At 38.8% G+C, this 21,515-nt stretch overlaps 2 protein-coding genes across 5 annotated transcripts in view; both read left to right on the top strand.

The window, feature by feature from the left end:
- The first annotated feature begins 789 nt into the window (after window positions 1–789).
- On the top strand, window positions 790–19,958 carry LOC141908195 (laminin subunit gamma-1-like). The gene is made up of 26 exons (XM_074798098.1): window positions 790–1,301; window positions 4,908–5,209; window positions 5,783–5,913; window positions 7,883–8,061; window positions 9,124–9,430; window positions 9,856–9,963; window positions 10,286–10,422; window positions 10,534–10,656; window positions 11,024–11,326; window positions 11,543–11,770; window positions 11,885–12,070; window positions 12,274–12,403; window positions 12,599–12,711; window positions 12,983–13,138; window positions 13,319–13,471; window positions 13,592–13,729; window positions 14,170–14,361; window positions 14,471–14,780; window positions 15,066–15,203; window positions 15,508–15,685; window positions 15,765–15,887; window positions 15,999–16,113; window positions 16,636–16,835; window positions 16,943–17,101; window positions 17,189–17,288; window positions 17,646–19,958. Exons 1-26 carry the CDS (start codon window positions 833–835, stop codon window positions 17,900–17,902), a joined length of 4,935 nt encoding a protein of 1,644 aa, XP_074654199.1. The 5' UTR covers window positions 790–832; the 3' UTR covers window positions 17,903–19,958.
- Window positions 19,959–21,048: 1,090 nt separating this feature from the next.
- Window positions 21,049–21,515, top strand: part of LOC141908100 (segment polarity protein dishevelled homolog DVL-3-like) — a 30,221-nt gene continuing 29,754 nt past the window's right edge. For all 4 annotated transcript variants that reach the window (XM_074797937.1, XM_074797939.1, XM_074797938.1 and 1 more), the window contains exon 1: window positions 21,049–21,278. In XM_074797937.1, coding sequence (XP_074654038.1) covers window positions 21,118–21,278 — 161 coding nt within the window. In that variant the 5' untranslated portion in view covers window positions 21,049–21,117. The remainder of the gene's footprint in view (window positions 21,279–21,515) is intronic.

Raw genomic sequence — 21,515 nt, 5'->3', positions numbered from 1 at the left:
TTTACTTAACGTTTTTTCTACTTAACATTAGCTTTTATTACTACTCGAAATTGGCATCCAATCAATATCAAAATATAAATTATAGCTACTTACCACATAAATTTATGTATTGCTTTCACTACTTGAAACGATTTTCTCAACTATGAATATTGCTAAATTCTTTTTGACAATTATTATTCATTCGTGCATTTTTATAGCATTTGGCCTTCCTACATATATCTTGGGTAAGTATTGGGATTTTAAATTAAAAAAGCTTCCAAAAATATCGTATAATAATAGGCGTCGGTTATCGTTATTGGTGTTTTGTCCAGTTTTGTACATATTGATCGGAGTCATTTCTAAATAAAATTCAAGCGTTGAACTATCACAGGTTTGGTTTATCCATACATAATAATTCCTGCCACGTTCTCTGATAACCTGGCTGATTTTACTCAACCAGAGCACTTCATTTACATCTGAATCATCAGTCATACAATATTCTATTCGATTTACAGCCCGAAATCATCAACTGCAGATTCTCTGAGTGGTCCTGAGCACCGGGGCCTTTTCCGATTCAAAACTCCACCGTTTTATTTTTCCGTGTACCTCCGGTTTGCGAATTCACAGGCAACCAGTCTATTAACGTGAGCCTAGGTTCCGTGTTCTGTTCCTTCTGTTCCACCCGGTGAATCAGATTCCGGTGTCCTATTCCGCGTGTATTCCGATGAGCTCCACACGCGCTCCACACTCGAATTACTGAATCCTGTTCAGCGATTTCACTTGCAGTCGAGCCGTAGCGGTCGTGTGAAACTGGTGCCGGTAGAGGAGTTATCAGCTCGAGATCGACAAGAGAATGGTGAGAGAAAGGAATTTACAGGCGACGGCGCCGCTCCTAACAACTGTCGGTTTTAAAACATCATTAATCGTAATAATCGTTCTTATCGAAATAATCAGTTTAAATGGTGGATTAAATGCGCAGGAAAACAGCAGAGGCAGCAGCAGTCGCCGGCGACCGAGCTCGTGTTACGATCTGAACGGAAAGCCGCAGCGCTGCATGCCCGAGTTCGTGAACGCGGCGTTCAATTTACCGGTTCACGCGACGAACACTTGCGGTAACCCGCGGATACGATACTGTCGCCAGACGGGCGTAACGGGCGCGAAACAGTCGTGCGCGTACTGCGACGCCAGTGATCCGAGGCTAGAACATCCTCCTCGGTTACTCACCGATTATAACAACAATGATAATCAAACGTGGTGGCAGTCGCAGACAATGTACGAAAGAATACAATATCCGGAGAGTGTTAACTTGACGCTACGTCTCGGTGAGTATTGATCGGAGAAACTGGGTTTTTTTACGGGTTCTGGTTTGACTTGCTGTCCTTCATAGGCATCACATAGCAGGAAAATGGCCTAACCAGAGTTTGACTCAAAGATTAATCCCTGAATAAATGTTCCTTTAGCAAATCCAGTAATCCAGCACCTGCCCATAGTTCTGAGGGATCCTTGCTAGTTAAACTAACCATTCCATGAATGTACTAGGCCTATTATATTTTAAATATGGCTTCGTAAATATAACTCCTCATTCTAAACTTCTAGGCACAATTAAGTTCTGTTTAGGATGATTGATCTGCCTAATTTTTGAATTAGAAAACCTATAAGTGTATGATGTGTAAGTTGTGTAGGTTTAGTAGACTCATGTAATTTCCTCATAAAACCATGGACTTTCTATAATAAAAGCAAACTATTTCAATGAAGATGAATATTTTAATCGGAAATTCCAGTGAGTAACTGTGAAAACAGTCTTATACACTAAACTACATAGAGTCACTTTCTCATTTCATTCGTGTCTGAGATAAAACTGTTTAACCTTCAAACAATATTGATCTAATCTCTTAGTGTTAAGTGGCTACATAGCTATCAGCTCATTCCTTCATTGGGTCCAATATAAGCCTAGGCTTATATGTAATGAATTGTAAGACACAGAATTGAATTCATGCAAAAATGTTCTTGAAACTTCAGAGTATGTGGGGCTTGATTTTTCTTGAAACAGTTTCAACTTGATCCTTGAGTCCAGGGTTGCTGAGTTAACCTGCAGGTTATCAAGCTCAACACTGGTCAATACAGGTCTGTACCCTGTGACTCCCAGGGGGGGTATTAAACTGGAAGTTTTATTTTGACAGAACGCACTATTTGAATGTTTGAACATTGTGGGGGGTTAATAGATGAACTCAGTATCTTCTCATCTCTTGGAATCAACTTTTTCGAGTGAATGTCATTGGATTTTTAAACGTCTGTTGAATTTCCTGTTCCAGATTTTCAGTGAAATACTATATAACCTATCACTAGGCTATATATACTGGCAATAAGCTTGTTTACATAGCATCATAAATGCTTGGCCTTTAACCTAAAAACTACAGGAATCTCTGAAATTAGGATCAAGCTTTTTCTGGGCGAGAACTTTAGATAAAACCGATGATGGCCTTCTTGAAGATAGTTACGAAGTAGATTTTAGCCGAGTAGGTTGTATGTTTAGTTAGAGGTGTATATAGTTTTACTGAGAGATATATAAAAAGTTTTTCACATACACACATGTGCCTCACAGATACTCAGTGTGGTGTGCTGTGTGTACTGGGTATAGGCTGCTGCTGAGACTTGGGAGCTGCCATACGGCTTGTTTTCAAACTTTAGCTTCATCTACCACGCTATAGGCCCAATAGTTTAAATGAGCTTTTCAAAGATGGACCTCGGTCGTTCATCCCATAATCCAATACTTTAAGAGTTAGCTTCTATCTCCCAGATACCCCTAGTCTATTTTCGTAACACCCTTTGTTTCCGTTATTGCGCATGGACGACTCAGAAGTTCCGCAATTTGAGCCTCAATTAGAAAGTTTGTACGGCTACATGTAGGTATGCCAGTTAGTCTGACGGAATCATTCTAAAAATGTCAATTGCAGTAATTTGTGCAGTTACATGATCCAACCAAATTAATTCCAGCACCAAAACATGACCGTGTTACTGTGTTGCAGGCGTGTGATGGTGTTTTACGCTGAGGGTACAATGCGTTTTATATCAGTGAAAAATTAACATTTTTGGCATGAATCTAATTGACCCTAATTAGAAATGAAGCATCATTTTTCTTTGTCAAAAAATGGGGTCGTCATCAGTTCAATGAACTGCTGAGATTTGTTAATCTTTCATCATGCTTGATGAAATGGGATGTAAGTAGAACGATCTCTCTCACTTTACCATGTTTTCATTTACCTTACTATTTAATAGCCCCACAAGTTGAAAAGCACTTTATACAGGTGAAGAGTCAAGTGAGAATTGTTTACTAACAATCTAAACTAAGAAAATTTAAACTGAAGAATCCCGGGGTCAGTTGTCTATTGAAATATAAAGCATTATTATTGAATACTCTGGATGTAAATGTAGCTCCGGGTTTGAGATTCTTTTTCTAAAGATCTGACTTGCGTTTCCCCTCCGGAGTCATGTTGTCTTGTATAACAACATTGAATTCATCGCGTTTACTATAGGAATAGAGATAGTATTTAATCAGTATTTTCTATCTGTTTAGATTGTTCTCTATTTACTGATGTAATCTTCTTACTCGTGGTTATTATGACACGTAGCTATTTCATTGCGGTGGTAAATTTGATAACCTTTTAGTAACAACTTCAGTTTTCCTTGTCGCATGAATTGATAAAGCTGGGCTAATTTAATTTTTCTCGATCTGATTTTCCCTGTCAAATGATCGCTAAGCGCTGATCATGCAAGCATTTTTGGCCGGTGCCAAATTTGCCCTGGCCATATACATTGGGACCAGGCCCTTGCCAATAATAGGGTATGTATGGAGTGAGTGGTTTGCGTGTGAATGCATTGCACGGGCAATGCATTTTACTTGAGTCTGGTCCGTGCCAATTTTGGCCTGGGCTGCATCGTCTCACGTGTAATCGCGGTTTTATTTGGGAAGCCCACAGCTATGGGATGTTTGAATTCTTTAGAAATGCATAGTTTTAAACCCAAAATAAAAGAACAAAAAGATTTTAGAAATAGAAAACTTTGATAATTTCTGAATTTTTCAAGATGGGCCTCGACAAACGGGCCAAATTGCTTGATGATGGTTTTTGATTGGAAACCAAAACATTTTAAATGAAATTTTCAATGTTTTGTATCATTTAGTTTTTCATTTCCTCTTCTTCCTCTCAAATCATAGAAATGCCGTCTACGTCTGCCTCGTTGCTGTATTTGAATCAACGAAGAATCTTTAAAAAATATTTAGAAGTTGTTTGTAAAGGGTCCTACTCCTTCTGGAATGCTGCTGTGAATTTTGGTTACTAAAAAGTGCTCCTGTTGTTTGTTTATTGGAACAAAAGATAATTAAGTTGTTGAGAAAAACCAGCTGGGAACGAGTGATAAATAGTAGTAGATCCTCCATTCATTCATAAAACCTAACTAGACGCACATGGCTTTGCAGATGGAGTCTAATACTTACAGTTAATAGGCTTTATCACCTAATTTATACAGACATCAAAGCATTCTATCTTTCTCTCCATTTCTTCACTTCAGATAAAGTTATTAGTTAATCAATCTAGATGTTAGTCTAAAAGTAATACTCGATGAGGTCGAATAAACTAATGAGGAACATTTTGAAGCTACTCAACTGGATGAAAAGGTTTCCCTTTTTCTCGGCAACTGTAAGAATATAGCATAGGCTAGAATGCTACGATATGTGCTGAAAACGATAAGACGTTAAAACAATGCTATGACAAGTGTGAGGCAACCAGTTGCAATTCACATGCAATGATTTGACCACTTGTGTGGTCAGTGGTTATAAAGCTTGATGTCCTATTTGCTTAACTCTGCACCACCCTATAATTTGACGTGCTAGTTGTAAAACGTGTTAAATTTAAGATATGATATTTTTGTAGGTAAATCGTATGATATCACGTACGTACGGATAAAGTTTCATTCTCCGCGACCGGAGAGTTTCGCCATCTATAAACGCACGACGGAGGGCAGCGATTGGGTGCCGTATCAGTATTATAGCGGCTCGTGTCAGGAGACATATGAACTACCGACCGACGGTTTAATCACGAGAGACGACGAGAAAAAAGCCGTCTGTTCGGCCGATTACAGCGATATATCGCCTTTAACCGGGGGTAACGTCGCGTTCAGTACCCTAGAAGGACGACCTAGCGCTTACACCTTCGAGAGCAGTCAGGCGTTACAGGTTCGTAAAGTCGTTCTGTAACGCTTCCTTCCAAGGTTTGGTCGCGCAGTCATGGTTGAAATTTAAGACCAGTAAAACTATCTTAATTCTATGGCCATTTTATCAACTTTGAACCAGTCGCTTAAGAATTCAAGACCACTGTTGGACTGTTCTTAAATTAGGCTCAGTGTCTCTACATCAATACTCTCAGTAGTGCCATCCTCCCCCGGCAGGGATTCGAACCTGATGGCATCAAGACTCGCCACGGTACGAAACCCTGCCACACTAGACGAGTGCGCAGATATATGTTTATTATACAGCGGGCAATCTCTGCAATTAGTGCCGCAAGTTTTCGTGTGGCAAACCTTCAGATGTACCTGTACACCTAGTTTACGAGCAATCATCATGGTTGCTGGTAGACCTAGTCTAGTGTGGCAGGGGTTCATGCCGTGGCTGAGTCTAGTTGAGTTTAACGATGCCATCAGGTTTGAATCCCTGTCTGGGAAGGATGATTAATAAGGGAATAGACAGGAACTGGTCCAACTGAATTTACTGAAATTGTTTGTTTTTGAATTGAAATATTTTCTGAATTAGGACTGGGTGACAGCTACTGAGATCAAGATTGTATTAAACAGATTGAACACGTTTGGTGACGAAGTATTCGCTGATAAAACAGTTTTACAGTCGTATTATTACGGTATATCAGATATATCTATAGGAGGAAGGTAAGATATCTGAGTTTTTAATGCAAGTATCAACCTCTGTGTTTGTGCAGACCAAGGAATTCAGGAGGTTTTTTCCTGCAAGAAAATCAGGGAATCTAAGCCTTTTCCTGTAAAATCAGTGAAAAATCAGGGAATTTCAGATTCAGAGGAATTTTTCTGAATACTATTGTTTGGTGGGTTTATGTACCCTGCAGATGTTCGATGCTTTTCTTTCTGATCTTTCACTCCTCACCTCGAGACATTTTTGAGGCGTAAGTCATTTCATCAGAACATCTTCAAAAACTAATCGTCTACATATCAATTCAAATGAGTTCAGTGCTTCACCTGAGACAATTTTGTTAGAGAAATGAACTGCAAACACTCAGAAGACATTAGACATTTTATTAGCACTCTTTCTAAAACCGATCATTACCCAGAAAGGTAAATATCTGAAGGGAAGTTCATATTCAGATTTAGGAGTTTATGATGAAGCTACAGTCTGGTAATACATATAGCCCGTACAGTGCAATGATACATTCTATAGAGAGTTCATGTTATTGTTGTATAGGTTATAATCAAATTCTTACTATCATCCAAACTATCTCTATTGTCACATACAGGAAGGTATCCATTGTAGGAGTTGACACATTTAATGAAGTGAATGACCAGGTCACTGGGTTAGAATATCTCCGTACATTAGTTATTGACCTTCCTTGTGCACTCAAAATCTTGTTGATTTATTTCATAATCGATAGGAGCATTGTTGATCAAGTAAATAGTAATGCGAATAACCTAAGAGTAGAATCTGAGGGAAAAATTCGCTCATCAAACATCGAATGGTTTATTCTATATTTGGTGTGTCCTCTCGATCGGGGGTCTACTCGTTATAAACCCATTGGTGGATTGTTTATACCACTATCACCCCTGATTTGATTTCTTGCGGCTGGGAGTTCTTCGTGTGGTTTTCAGTCATCATCAGGAAATACTTTTGCGGTAATAAAACCAGGAAATACAAATACCACAGTGATAAATAGAAGATAATTGATTAGACACTACGTGCGCTGTACTCGTTACAGTAGCGCTTACTCCAGTTTCTGCTACTGAATTCTTCAGTTTGCATTTCAGTCTTTCAGTCTCTTCTTGTGAGAGAATGATTCGGATTGAATGAATATAGGATTTCTCAAAAAAGGCATGCAATTTAGACCGACCATGGACCCATCTAAGATTTTAGAATTCTCTGCGTGTAAATAGAAAATTTGCGTCGTAGGTTGTGTCTAGCTGGACCAGTGATAATGGCTAAAATGTGTGTGATGCACTGGATTGGTCCTATCCACGTATGAGAATGAACTTCTGATGATCACTACCACCATTATATTGGTCAGTGCTGGGCTTCCTGTAGATCTGCTACAGGTATCCAATTCCTAAAATGCAGTCCTTATTTTTCGTGGAAAACCACAAGTATGTTTTGAATTGAGGTTTGTCAATGTGGCTGGAGATAGACGAGAACATTCCTTTCCTAGGATTCGTGGTATATTTAACCTGAAGTTGATCCTGTTTCCTGTGTTGAAAACCTGCAGGAAATCAGATAAAACTATTCTCAATTACCTTCTACGGGCATTTTGGCCATTTTTACTGAGAATTTACATTTAACCTAGCTGGAAATTTTGATAATCGATAGTGATCGAGTATATTACGTTTCGCTCCCTGGTCTCGTAAATGTATCGTGGGTCTGGGGGATTTTTCTTACAGATCTTGTTTTCTCGAGAAACCGAGAGAAGAAGAAGAAGATATCCAGTTATCTGCTGTGTATTCATCTGAAGTAGTTTGATGTATTATATACACAGTGAGACTGGCTCTCAACTCAACCTCTTCTCGCTGACTCAAGGAGATCATTTATTCTATAAATAATATTTCCCCGTGCTGTCTTTGATGAGTTTGAATGCCTAAATCTTTCTAATACACACGAAGATTGTATTTTATTTCTCATCAGATGTAAGTGTAACGGTCATTCGAGCGAATGCGTCGAAAGTACAGGTCAAGGCCAGGTGGCGCGGTTAGTCTGCAGATGCGAACACAATACTCAAGGACCCGATTGTAATGAATGTCAGCCGTTTTACAATGATCGCCCGTGGGCGCGTGCTACTGCGGCTTCAGCCAATGAATGTCAACGTGAGTTGCATAATTTCAGCGTTACTTATTCACGATCGTCTTATTTTCCCTCCTGGAGCCTTATAGATGGAACTCTTTGAGTCCATGTTGTGAGAATATATGATAAAATCCTACAATATAAAAGAAAATCAAGTCTGAAATGATTCTTGATTTAGTATTTTATTCCTCATCTTCAGGAATACAGTACTCCTGAAGATGACTATTCGAATACCGGTATAGCTGTTGAAACCTTCCTGCTTCCATTTTCAATTCAATTGTGGAATTTTTATCATATTTCATAAATGGGGTTTACTCGGGTTTTCTTGAAGCCGGTGGTAGAGAGTTTGTACTCCGGAATACGTTCAATGGAAACCTGTCTAAAAGTTCGAAATGGCATGTCTCGGCAAGTGGTAGAATACCTAATTCTTTCTAGATATATTTGGGGCAACTTCATAAGTTTGTTGTATAGACAACTATTCAATTGGTATGTCTGGCAAAAAGTGTAAACGCGTATACATTAACCGGTGACTGTTTATTCAGAAAACACTTAAAATTGCATCATCACAGGGCAGTCTGCCTGTGCCAGTGTGTAGGGGTATGATGTTGTCTTTGTAGTGTATGTTTGCTGTAGTAGACAACAGTCACTGTAAGCTGCTGCCTTCACTATTTAGGCCAGTCGGTTGAAAAAAGTTTATTCGGCACAAATAAACTGTTTCTGCAGAGAAAACATAGCTAGTAGATTCCTGCTGCGTTGAAATCTGTCAAGTTACAAAAAATCATTTAAAAAGAAGTTTCTACAGTAAGCTCTCTAGAAATTTTGCCATTAACTTCATGACAAATTGAGCAGATTGCGATCTCCTGGAAGTAGTAGGTATTATTACGGTAGACTCTGAGATCGCCTCAGATTAAGGTGTGCCATCCACAAATAAAAGAATTTTCATATTCCATTCTTCCAAGAAAAAAGTGAGGGTTAAGGGAGATTTTACGGTATGCGTTTTCTATGATAAAAAATGCCCCGTGTCACGAGACCTTCAAAAGAAGGCCTAGAATATCCACCCCTGTATTGAAGCTGTATAATTTCAGCTTGTAACTGTAATGGATTATCGCTGCAATGTTACTTCGACGAAGAGCTGTTCCAACAGACCGGACACGGCGGTCACTGTATGAACTGTCAAGACAACACAGACGGCGCCAACTGCGAGAATTGTAAAGAGAATTTCTACCGGCGAGCGCAGGATCAGCGCTGTGTCGCGTGTAACTGTGATCCGACCGGTTCGCAACGGTTACAGTGTGATATCTACGGCCAGTGTACGTGTAAATCTGGCGTAACCGGTGAGAAATGTGACCAATGTCAGAGCAATCATTATGACTTCGGACCCAACGGATGCAGGTAATGTTTATGACTTGAATGTACAATGTACAGTGTCCCTATGACTCCTTGATTCCTTACAAACTCCTTTTGAATTGAAAATGCTTTTAATGGTGCTCGAATGAAACTCCTTCAGTTTTGAGAAATAGGCAATTGGAAATTTTTTAGTAGTTGTTATACAGCAGTAAAGTATGCCTAAATTGGTACAGTTGGGATTTATTTTTATCAAATTGGGTGGTAACCGAATTAAACATTCGGATTGAAATTCAAATGAAAATGTGATTAGGGAGGAGTCTAGGAGTAATTGGGATATATAAAAGTGATGTGGACACTTCCTCAAAATTTGAAATTTTTTTCCTTGAAAACTCCTTATATCCAGGAATAACTGATCCTTAGGGACTGAGATGAACGTGTTTTGCTACTATACTGGTATTTATGATTTTCAGACCGTGTGCCTGTGTTGTTGCCGGTAGTCTGGATAATGACCCTCGATGTTTGGCGAACACTGGTATTTGCTCTTGTAAAGAGTTTGTCGAAGGACAGAATTGTGATAAGTACGTACCGGCATATTACTGTTAATAATGGGAAACTGCGACACCAGCTATCACGCCAGATGGCGTCATAACTTGTCCATAATTTGTTGGGTTCCCAAATCCATACACGATCACAGAAATTGGAAGAAATTGAACGTGAAATATTGAGTAAACGACAAGCGACACCTAGTGGATCCTCGCTTGCCATAAGATTAATCCTCGATTGCCACAGTAGCAGCGTTGACAGCTCCTCACTCTCTTTCACAGATTAGAAGAAAAAACTTCATCAAATTCGAAACTAAGAGATGTATTTATGTGAAGGATGGTTTTTGTGAATTTTCAGATGTAAACCGGGATATTTTGGATTAGAGAAATCCGACCCGTATGGCTGTATATCTTGTTTCTGTTTCGGACATTCTTCTGTCTGTTCATCAGCTCCCGGATACCAGGAAAGGGTTATTGAGTCCGTATTTAATTCCAGTGAGTATTCATTGATATATAGATCTGCCTGCTTGTCATCGATGTTCAGATGGCAGCACATTCTAGCTCGGAATATCTACACTTTATAACTGATCTCTGTATCGTTTACAGATTCTCAGAGAGTTAGCGCTGTTGATCAGGACGGCAATACAACACCGATTCAATACGACCCAAACAACCAGAATATAATTGTCTCAACTCCAAATGCAGATCCAGTTTACTTTACTCTACCAAGTAAGTGTGGATGTATTTTGTAGTGATCTATGGTATCTGTAGCCTGTTCGGTGCAGCTCCACATACTCCACACCAGATTCAATTTCATTCAGTGCTAACACACGCAGATCAGGGAATTCTGAAGTCATTTGTCCCCGCAGGGAAAATAAGTGAATTCAGACTCGCTGATAATCAGCGAATATGAATTTTTGGTGTCTTGTTCTTGCTGGTGATGAGTGTCACAACGAACCTTTTCATATCTTACAATTAAATCAGGGAATTTTTGGTTAAGGGTCATGGCGAGTTAGGGAATTTTGGATTCCCTGATCCTGTAGGAACCCTGTAATCAATTATAACTGTAATGGATTTGTTTTCTTTTTATTGTCAGCTCGTTATTTGGGTGATCAACGATTCAGTTACAACCAGTATTTAACGTTCACACTACGAATCAGTGGAGACGACGCCCGCGCTTCGCGTACCGATATCATCCTAGAGGGCGCCAATCAGAAGATCTCGACGCCGATCTTCTCGCAGCGTAACAACATGCCGCGAGACTTCGTGCAAGAGTTTAAATTCCGTCTGAACGAACATCCCGACTATCAGTGGACCCCGAGACTGGCGGCTACCGAATTCATCGGAGTTTTATCAAACTTGACGGCGATCAAAATCAGGGCTACGTATACTAACCAAGGTATTTTTGAAAATCAATGTAATTCAGGTACAATCAAATCCACTTTATCCAGATTGATTAAGTCTGGATTTCGATCGAAGCTGGATAGTATTGCCGTCCACGACTGGTAGACGGAATGGGCTTGAAATTAGAGAAAAAAGTCTCAGCAGTTTCTGCTGTGCGTTCTTAATGAACGACCCCTTTACTTATTCAGGATCCTTTCCGACTTTGTTTTAGGATCAGGAATTCTTGATGATCTGAAGCTGCAGTCGGCTGCTCGTAGTACTAACGGCGGTGAAGAAGCGTCGTGGATTGAACAGTGTACGTGTCCGGAGGGTTACGTCGGGCAGTTCTGTGAGTCATGTGCAGCCGGATATAGACGTGATCCGCCGTACGGAGGTCCGTACGCTAGGTGCATACCCTGTAACTGTAACGGACACTCGCAATCTTGTGACGTTAATTCAGGTAATATTTACAACTTCAAATGTTCAGGGGCCAGTTGTCTGTAGAGTTAATCGATCAGATATTTGATCTTTACGATCTATGAAATGATTCTTACTCTGATTTTACGCTCGTTAGGACGATGTATATGTCAGCATCATACGACTGGAGATAACTGCGAACGCTGCGCTCCCGGTTACTACGGTTACGCTATGAAAGGTACCCCGGATGATTGTCAGAAATGTCCGTGTCCGGATGGAGGAAGCTGCGTTGAGTTATTGACCGGCGACATCGCTTGTATTAATTGTAAAGCTGGATATTCCGGTAAGAAACCATTGATGTGAAGAAGTTTCAAAATATTCATGAAGTCACAAGACAATGATGCTGTTATATTTTGTAATAATGAAATCGATTTTTTTTCTATAAAGCATCATTGCTTTACACAAAAACGGAATACGCAATAAGATTGTAATGTGAAACGATACACTTTTAGCTAATAAGGACTCGCTATCTGAAATGAATTTTAGGTTTGAGATGTGATTTTTGTGCCGATGGTTTTTACGGCGACCCGGAGGGTAAATACGGTGCTCCCCGGCCGTGTGAGGAATGTTTGTGTAATTCTAACATCGACAAGAACGCGGTCGCTAACTGTAACAGGTACATTCGGAATTCATATTTCTAAATCGACAAAAAACCAAATCATTCCTTCATGGATCGTGCCATTCGGAGTCTATGATTTTCTCCAAGAATTATTCGTTATTACTTATTTCCATCACATTTCCAGGATTTACAATGAATCCTGTTCCCTTTCCCTCATGCCGGTTTATCAATGAATACTACGTTATTTTACAGTACGAGTGGTGAATGTTTGAAGTGTATTTATAACACCGCTGGCTCAGATTGTGGGGAATGTTTACCCGGTTATTTCGGCGATCCAATCGCTTTACCTAAAGGACAATGTCGAGGTAATCAAATAGGGATGATTGTCCCTGTTATTTGTTCGATTGATTGATTTCATTTGTGTCCCCTACTAACCCACAACACCTACCAGGATGGAAACAAGTTTTGATTTTGAAATCAGAAATCGAAGTACTGATGTATTGAGATGATCAGTTGAACTTGATTTCGGTTCCAGCTTGTGTAAACAATTTTCACAAAATACAGGATAACATTTTTTTGGGCAAAAGACCTTAAAATCGATATTAACTATTTCTAATGAATTGAATCTATTTGTAGCTTGTAATTGTTACGGTCCCGGAAGTCACGGTACAGTAGGTGAGGCTGTCATACAGTGCGACCGTAAAACCGGTCAATGTCCGTGTCGACCTAATGTAGTTAACAGAAAATGTGATAAACCAGCCGAAGGATTCTTCGACATTGACTCCAGAAAGGGTAAGACAAATCAGTATTTCTTATCTATTCAGTAAATCGTGTCGTGTTATAACTGTTTTAGCTAAGTCCACTGACTACCAGTTCATTTTATAATTGACAGAAAAATTCTACCATATGTTCGTTAAGCATTAAACGGTTTGGCACCGGGTATGTTCAATTCTTAATTAAACTTTGTTTTAGGTGGTCAGCCATGTAACTGCGATCCAGTTGGTTCGTATAATGCTAGCTGTCACGAGATTACCGGTCAATGTCCGTGTAAACCAGGAGTAGACGGTCGTACGTGTGACACTTGTTTATCGACTTATTACGGTTTCGGTTCTGAAGGATGTTTCGGTGAGTGAATATACATTGAATGTCAGTATGTCTGATAAAAAAGGTGCCATAATTTTACTCGGCATCTTACTTAACATTTCTCATTCTAATACATTCACGTGTATATACTGTATATTTCAGCGTGTAATTGTGATTCTGAAGGATCAGTTGACTTACAATGCGATGAAAGCGGTCAGTGTCCGTGTAAACCGTCTGTCGTTGGACGGTCGTGTGACGTCTGCGAAGAAAACAAATTCAACATCACTGCTGGTTGTATAGGTAAACAATAAACTACTGTTCATTCACGAGTTGTCGTGTTTACCTTACATTACTCAAACATGGTCAACTCAGAATTTGGACAAAAACTATATTGTTGTCCCTTTCTAACATATTTTTCTATCCTTAACTTGGATTTCGCGGACCGATTCTGAAAGTTAGGCATGGTTCATTGTATTAGACACCAACTGTCACTGGTCTTACATCAACCCAGGGTTTAAGGGTTCAAATCCTGGTGGTTGCAGAGTTCTTAGCTCTAAGGACTACTCTGGCCTTTTCCCCATAATGGAGGAAGAAACCTCAAACCCTCTAATAATGTTCTGAATAGTGCTCAGTTAGTTGAGTGGAAATAGAAACCTCAAACTTGCTAATAATATCCTAGGTGCTGAGTGGTTTGAGGGATGAGCTGTTTGTACAGTTTATGTATTGTTATTGATTTGTAGGATGTCCTGCATGTTACACATTGATTAAAGATCGCGTCGATCGCCATCGCGTAAAACTGTACGAACTTCGAGATCTCATAGCGAATATAGGCTCGAATCCGACGGCTGTGAACGATACTGATTTCAAGTATCGACTCGATCAAGTCGCGCTCCTCGTCGATCAACTCTTAGAAGACGCTAGAAAGGCTATAGGTAATGATATGATCGAATTAAACTTTCGATCTTTTGCGATTCAAACTACTGATTTACTTAGTAAACGAATGAGTGTTTATTTTGTTAATTGTTCAATGTTATTTTTAAGGTATCGATGGTCCGATGGCTGAACAACTCGAGGAGGTGAAAAAGGCCGTGAAAGAGATACAAGAAAAAACGAATTCCATCACGAAGAAGTCCGGAGAAACGGGAGGTAACGCTAAAGTCAGTATGGACGATATCATGAACGCGAAATTGACTCTAGATCGTACGGAAAAAATATTAGAAGACGCGGAAAACTACATCGAAAAAGATGGAAAAGATGCTCTACGTAAAGCGAAAGAGGCCCAAAAAAAACTCGGTCAACAGTCGATAAGAATGACAGAGATCGCTAAAATAGCTCGCGAGACATCTGAACAGTGAGTACAAAATTATCTTATTCATTCATTCATACAGATACTCTTACACTCACATTTGCGAGTATTCTTTGGAGCATGGAAATTTGCCTAGAGAAAAAAAGATGTGCTAAATTGTGAGTTATAATATTACTGTAAGAGATAATATACTTTAAAGGCACTAAGATTTATTGGGTTTTGAAAAATTCGAGTGACTGGACCTGAGAAACTGATATTGGAAGAGCAAGATAAGTTCATTTATTTCGATACACTTGATGAATGATCATTGGATGTTTGATTATTTTTCAGACAAAAATCCGATTCGGAAAGCATCGAGAATGTCGCGAAAGAAGCGGTAAATACGTCGAATGAGGCTTATAGAATAGCGCGTGAAGCCATGCAGAGTCCGATGACTAGTGCTGATAAACTAGAAGAACTAAGGAAAAAGTAAGTAGCGCCATGAAGACGACGGCTATTTCAACAAGCCGTGTTTATGTATTGTATTTCTTAAGTATTTATGGAACATATTAAGTGGCCAATATCCACAGTCGTCAGTGACACCCATACATTGGTACTTAAGTGTAACTTGCTGTAAGTTGTCATACCTAGGCCAATCGTTGATGACTTATCCACTTGATGACCAACATTAAGTGAAATGAACTGCAGATACACAATCAAAAATAGTGACAACATGAGAGTAATGTGACGACTTCTCTGATTTGTACTGTATTAGTTGATATTTGTATTATAGCGTCACTGGAGCGGAGTCTCTTTATAATCACACTCTACAAACGGCTGAACAGGCGAAGAAGAAAGCATCGGATACTTTAAAAGATACAGTCGACACGTATACTAAAGCCAATTCACTCACTTTACCCGAGGTCGACCCTGAAAATCTCATCGAGGAGTCGAAGGCTATTGAGGAAGAGGTATTTTAGATAATAATCGGCAAAAGTATTAGAAGTAAACTTGAACACTTTATCGGCACGTTGTTTAACTCATTTCCAGGCAAAACAAATCCAAACGGCATCCGATAAACTGATGGAACAGAATGAAGATTTGCTGAAGGACGTTTCTACTCAGATGGTAGATGCTCGAGATCTTTTAGATAAAGGTCGTCTTCAACAACAGGTAATTCTGATGTCCGAATGAATCAGGGGGTCGGATATTCTCGGGTGATTCGATTTCTCATGCAGCGCTGCAAACTCGTCATCGTTTTGAGTGATGTATATTTCGTTATAGATCGCTGATGAATTACTGGCAGATGCGGATATCGCTCGTGCTACGGCTCGAGATGCCGTCGATCTCGGTGAAAAAACTTTGAAAGACGCGAATCAAACGCTTAAAACGCTACGAGGTTCGTTTACAGCAAGCAATAATTATGAGAATTTTTCATGATTTATAGATGAATGGATGTACCAGGAACCAGTAGATAGGCTAGAATTACTCAAAGAGGAGGGCCTCAAACAAATTTTTGACTGCAGAAATGAATATATTACAATTTGATACATATGCCTGACAGAAAGTTCCACAATAAAACTTTCAAGTGGTAAAATTTTGAAAGTTGATTGTAATAAATATTGATCGCATAAAATTCCATTGTGGAACCTCTTTTCATCTTAGTGGGCTTAAGATCATTGGCAAAGAATGTCATGAAAAAGACTTTCGATTTGTCGAAGCTCGGCTGCAATGTGGAGGAATCTTTGCCTGTGTTAATTTAAGCGAAATATATGCAAAGGGAGATAGGGTCGAGAAGGATAAAAAACAAGCAGCACTTTGAAATTTTATTGTGGCGCCTATTTTATTTATCTACAGACGGCATAGATCTAAGTATTTTATTAGACTATGAATGAATGTAAATATGTGTTTGTTTGTGTAGAATTTGATCAAAAAGTTCAACAGAGCAAAGCTAAAGCTGAGGAAGCGTTGAAAGAAATACCGGCGATTGAGAGACAGATCGCGCTAGCCGAGCAGAAAACTGTGGAAGCGCAAGACGCTCTGAAAGGCGCTGAATCCGACGCTAATGAAGCCAGAGATATCGCGAAAGAAGCGCAGAAATTAGCAGAGATGGCTTCACAGGTAAATTAATTAGTAATAACAATGATAATGATAAGACATTATTCAAAACTTCGTGAAACGTTCTTTTTTCCTCGACTTTTGTATCGTGAAAATGTTTCGCTTTTTAGGAAGCGGGAAAAATCCAAACGAACGCCGGAGATGCGAAAGAACGCGCTCAAAAACAGAAGGACAAAGCGACCAAGTTGTCTACGGATGTCGACAAAGCTCGCCAGCGTCTCGGAGAAATGGAGATTCAAGCGGACGATGATGAAAAGATTATCAGACAGGTTAGCGATGATTGATCCGACTTGCCGGTCGGTAGTTATCACCCACCCTCATCGTACATTTCCTCATATAAGGAATTATTTATTCAGGCATTGCTAAAAGCGGATGAAGCTAAAAACAGTGCTACCGATTCTTCGAAGAAAGTGAAGAAAGCGTTGAATACAGTGAACAAAATTTTAGATGATTTAGGTAAGAAATTTTTGATGAAACCATAGAAATGTAAACTGAAGAGAAGGCTGATTCCTCAAAAATTCACTAGGCACTACTTGAAATCTTGTGTTTTGTTTATCGCAACTGATTAGGGTGCTGAACAAAACACAAGGTTACTAGTGCTGCCTAGTAGATTTTTGAGGAGTTTGCCTTCCCTTCAGTTCACATTTCTATGATGAGACAATTTCATCAACACGCAAATCATCTGGCACACAGGACTTAACAATAAAACTGCCGGCAGTTTAAGGGTTAATCATCAGTTACATCAGTATTCATGGTGAACTTTGCCAAAATCTTTCCAACAAATATGTTCACTTCATCATTTTGTTTATGTAGAACAACTCGAAATGGTCGACACGGAAAGATTGGAAAACTTGGAGAAGAAACTCGCCGATGCAGAGAATGCATTACGTAAGACCGAATTCGGACAGAGATACGATCAATTAGTCGCCGGACAAAACGAACAACAACATTGGATCGATCGGTATCTCGACGATCTGGAACAGTTACGCAAGGACGTCGCGAACGTGGAAGCCATTAAAAATTCATTACCCGATGGTTGCTTCAAAACTACCAATATAGAAGTACCGTAGACACATATACACATATAGAGAGATATATAACTAGAGTTTGTATAGAATAATCTTTGAAAAATATAAATGTTTGTACGGTTGCTGGACAAGTTGCACAATCTTGTTGTACAGTCACAATAGAGGGAATTACAAGAAAAAAATCGGTCGATTTCACAAATTCAAAACGGCGGCTTCTGACAATTCTGTATTTTATCCAAGATTTTCTGTGCTCCTCAACTGATGACATATAACATTAACGATATTGCATGTTTAGAGGTGAGTTGAGTTGATGTTATATTTCTCCAGTAATTTTTGGACTCTTGGCCTTAAATATTTGACTTCTTGCGCTGTAAATATTTATTTTTTGCAAGATTTTGAACTTGACAACATCGTCACATTTAAAACTATGAATTGTATTTGACTTTGAAGTCAAATTATTGATTATCAATGTAAAATTTAACTTCTGAGTCAAACGGAAGTCTTTGTTTTAAGATGTATTTTTGATCAGAGTGGTTTTCATGAAGATTTTTTACCATCAGTCAGTCCTATTTTTAGGTCAGCTGCCAGTATTTTGTATTTGTACATAGAATTACGCATTTTTAAGAAGCTTTGTTTGGTCAGTATGCAATATTTTTAAAACGGGTGTTTTGTCTTATATTCTGAGCTGAAAAGTATATTTCGAAACTTCGACGGCCTACAGGACGTCTTAAGAGTCAATCTGGCTGTGGAAAAAAAGAATTCTTGTCTTCTGGTTGATTTTAATTAGGAATAACTGTCTTTTTGATCCAGTTGTCTTCAATATACTCAATCTATAAGGGACTGCGCTCTTTTGGAATTTCCATGTTTTTATGGTGATAAACGAAGCCCAGACTCTTATATGAGATGTTTTTATAAATTGGTGCTACACTTATAATGTACATTGTACTGGTTACACTGTTTTTACACTGTATATTTGACATTGTAAGCTGCAGTGCGGTAACAAAGCCCTCGTATTAAAAAGAGATTTATATTATAATGAGGTCAGTTTAACACGGATCCTATGATCAGCATATTATGTTACTCTCATTACAATATTTTACATATTATTTACCCATATATTCAATCATGTATATTGTTAGTTTAGTATTTTCTGTAGTTGTAGCATTTTATCTCTTCTCATTCGATTATTGCAAAGTAGAATCTCATTTGATTTGAAGATTCAGTAAACTTCCACCTGAAGTGGCCATTGAAGTGAGTGAAGGGTTACTGTTTTCTGTGAACTGCTTTGTACTTATAGCTACTTGAATATTATTTCTACAACTCTAGAGCCTGCTCTACATTTCTGTTTTGAAATTTGATTCTAAGTTTGAAACAACTTACAACTGTGGAACTATGTCCAGGTTACTTTAGGGTCCTGATTAAATTCATATAGCTACATCATTTAAGAATAAAGTTTGAATCGAACATTAATAATCAATCAATTGATGTTGACATACCACTGAGCAAAATGATCAAATATCTGCATATACTCGTATTGTATTTTATAGATTAGTTTGTAGAAATATTTGTAGCACAAATTCATAATTTGTATTGGAAAAGAAATCATGGCTTTTGTATTGCCTAATTTTAATTTTCTTCGTAGTTTTAGAGTTTATATGGCTTCAGTATTGCTCTTTTAATTCACTTGTTGAAATATATCATTGGCACCAATCTCGCTTCGCTCTTAGAAAATACCGTCAACTCGAAATTTGAAATTTTTTCTTTCATAGCGAGGGAAAATCTTTTGAATTTCGAAGAAATAATAACAAAGACAATCTTTTTTTCTCTACTCGAGAAAATGATCAGCATTTAACGAACAATTCACAATCGCGTAGAATATGATTTGGAAATGGAAGAAAAATTGAGTTTGATGTCTGTCAAGAAACCTGTATTGAAAATTAAATTTCAGTGATCCTGATTTTTTTGATATACCACTAGGATATTTTGAAAGATGCCAATGTTTTATCCTTTCATCGTGTTTCTGAATAACGTATATCATTTTTGAAGGGCTAATATGGTTATACATTCTTTTGGACTAATAAACTATTAGTACAGGTCACTTCTATTTCTAGTTCAATATGGATCTTATGTAGCAGTTTATATTCAATATACAGAGCATTACAGAGCGGACTTATCACATGGAAACGCTGCACTAACATTTTTTGAGTGAAAAACTTTTCCTTCCATCTTGGTGAGAAAAATCTATGAGAATACAAATATTCGTCGCCCTCTCACTCACTAAATAAGAAATCCAAAATACCAGTAGAGTAGTTTTAGGGATCGGGGAATTTTCCGGCCCGCAAGACGGTAAATAGTTTGTCCACTATAGCCGGTCAAGAGTCTGGCAAGTGAGTATTATGTTAGTTCATGTTTGTCCCGCTATCGTTATACATTGGGGCAGCACTACACGGTCAAGATGTGACAGAACTATTTTTTTCTCGCTTAATCGTCAATGCTGATGCTTTGTTTTAAGGCTCACTGGCAGTTTAATGGCCCGATCAATGTCAGCCCCACCAGGCTTTTCTTGAAACGAAGCAGCTTGATCTTTAAAGGCATAGAGTTGTGACATTGTAGGAGCACTCCTCGCTGAATGCGCATAGACTGGTTGCGCTCTCTGCAGAATTTGGCAGGCAACCAGTCTAAGACTGGGAGGGAAGTAAAGCATGCACTGGCAAGTGTGGCTGTTCTTGAGACGAAGCGCTTTCCCTTGTATGCGGTCAAAAAGAAACTTGAAACACCCGAAGTCATTTTTAAAACTAACTTTGCATATTTTCCAAGATAATAAATTCGAAATAGAAACATTTTGAACTATTGGCAATTTTCGTAAGCCAATTTTCTAAAAGTTTCTTTAATTAAATGGATGGCTCAGTTGGTGGGGCATGAACACTGTTTAAACAGCCCGACTTATGAGAAGCGTCAGGGATTAATTCTCGAATTCTGAAAAGTAGCATTTCACGGATATTATCGCTAAAATTGTAAAAATTAATATTTACGAGGATATATAGTGAATTGTAGCTATTTCTCCTAGAATTGAGTGAATTTAAAGAATTCAAGTGAATTATGTACCGGCGGATGCTCGTTTTCGAACTGACCGTCGTTTCTCTTCATTATTCCCAATATCCGACAGAGCAAAAATAGTCGGTCGCCATTTTGTGACAAGTGAGGCCTGTATTATCTATAAATCTGATCATTTCGGGTCCGTATCTTCACCCTCCGTCATGGAGGAGACGAAAATCATCTACCACATAGATGACGAGGACACTCCGTACCTGATTAAACTGCCTATTCCCGCGGACCGGGTTACGTTGGGCGATTTTAAGAATGCTCTCAATCGACCGAATTATAAATTTTTCTTCAAATCGATGGATGATGATTTCGGGTAAGTGATAATAGCTGAATCTGACAGAAACTGATTAATCATTGTTTAGGGGAAGTTGTAGATAAACTAGTGGGCACCAAACTTTGTTTGAGTATATGTGAGGTCCAGAGACGGTAGGTTCTCTCGTCTGTCCTGACCCTGATCCTGATCTGTGCCCGCGGTTCGTGCCGCCCACACTCGGAGACGTGCTGCGTTGGGTAGTCGCAGGTCAGGTAGAAGTTGAGTTTGTTGGTCGGC

The sequence above is a fragment of the Tubulanus polymorphus genome, chromosome 7 (assembly GCF_964204645.1).
Source record: "Tubulanus polymorphus chromosome 7, tnTubPoly1.2, whole genome shotgun sequence".
Classification (NCBI taxonomy): domain Eukaryota; kingdom Metazoa; phylum Nemertea; class Palaeonemertea; order Tubulaniformes; family Tubulanidae; genus Tubulanus; species Tubulanus polymorphus.
Note: the sequence above shows the minus strand (reverse complement) of the source record. Positions and strands in the feature narration are given on the sequence as shown.

Bases quoted from the DNA above. Each gene is read 5' to 3' on its own strand.
- LOC141908195 (XM_074798098.1), top strand. From the start codon at position 833: ATGGTGAGAGAAAGGAATTTACAGGCGACGGCGCCGCTCCTAACAACT. The intron at 13,139-13,318 runs GTAAGACAAATC...ACTTTGTTTTAG, and splicing joins CGACATTGACTCCAGAAAGG to GTGGTCAGCCATGTAACTGC. The intron at 15,204-15,507 runs GTAAGTAGCGCC...TTTGTATTATAG, and splicing joins CTAGAAGAACTAAGGAAAAA to CGTCACTGGAGCGGAGTCTC.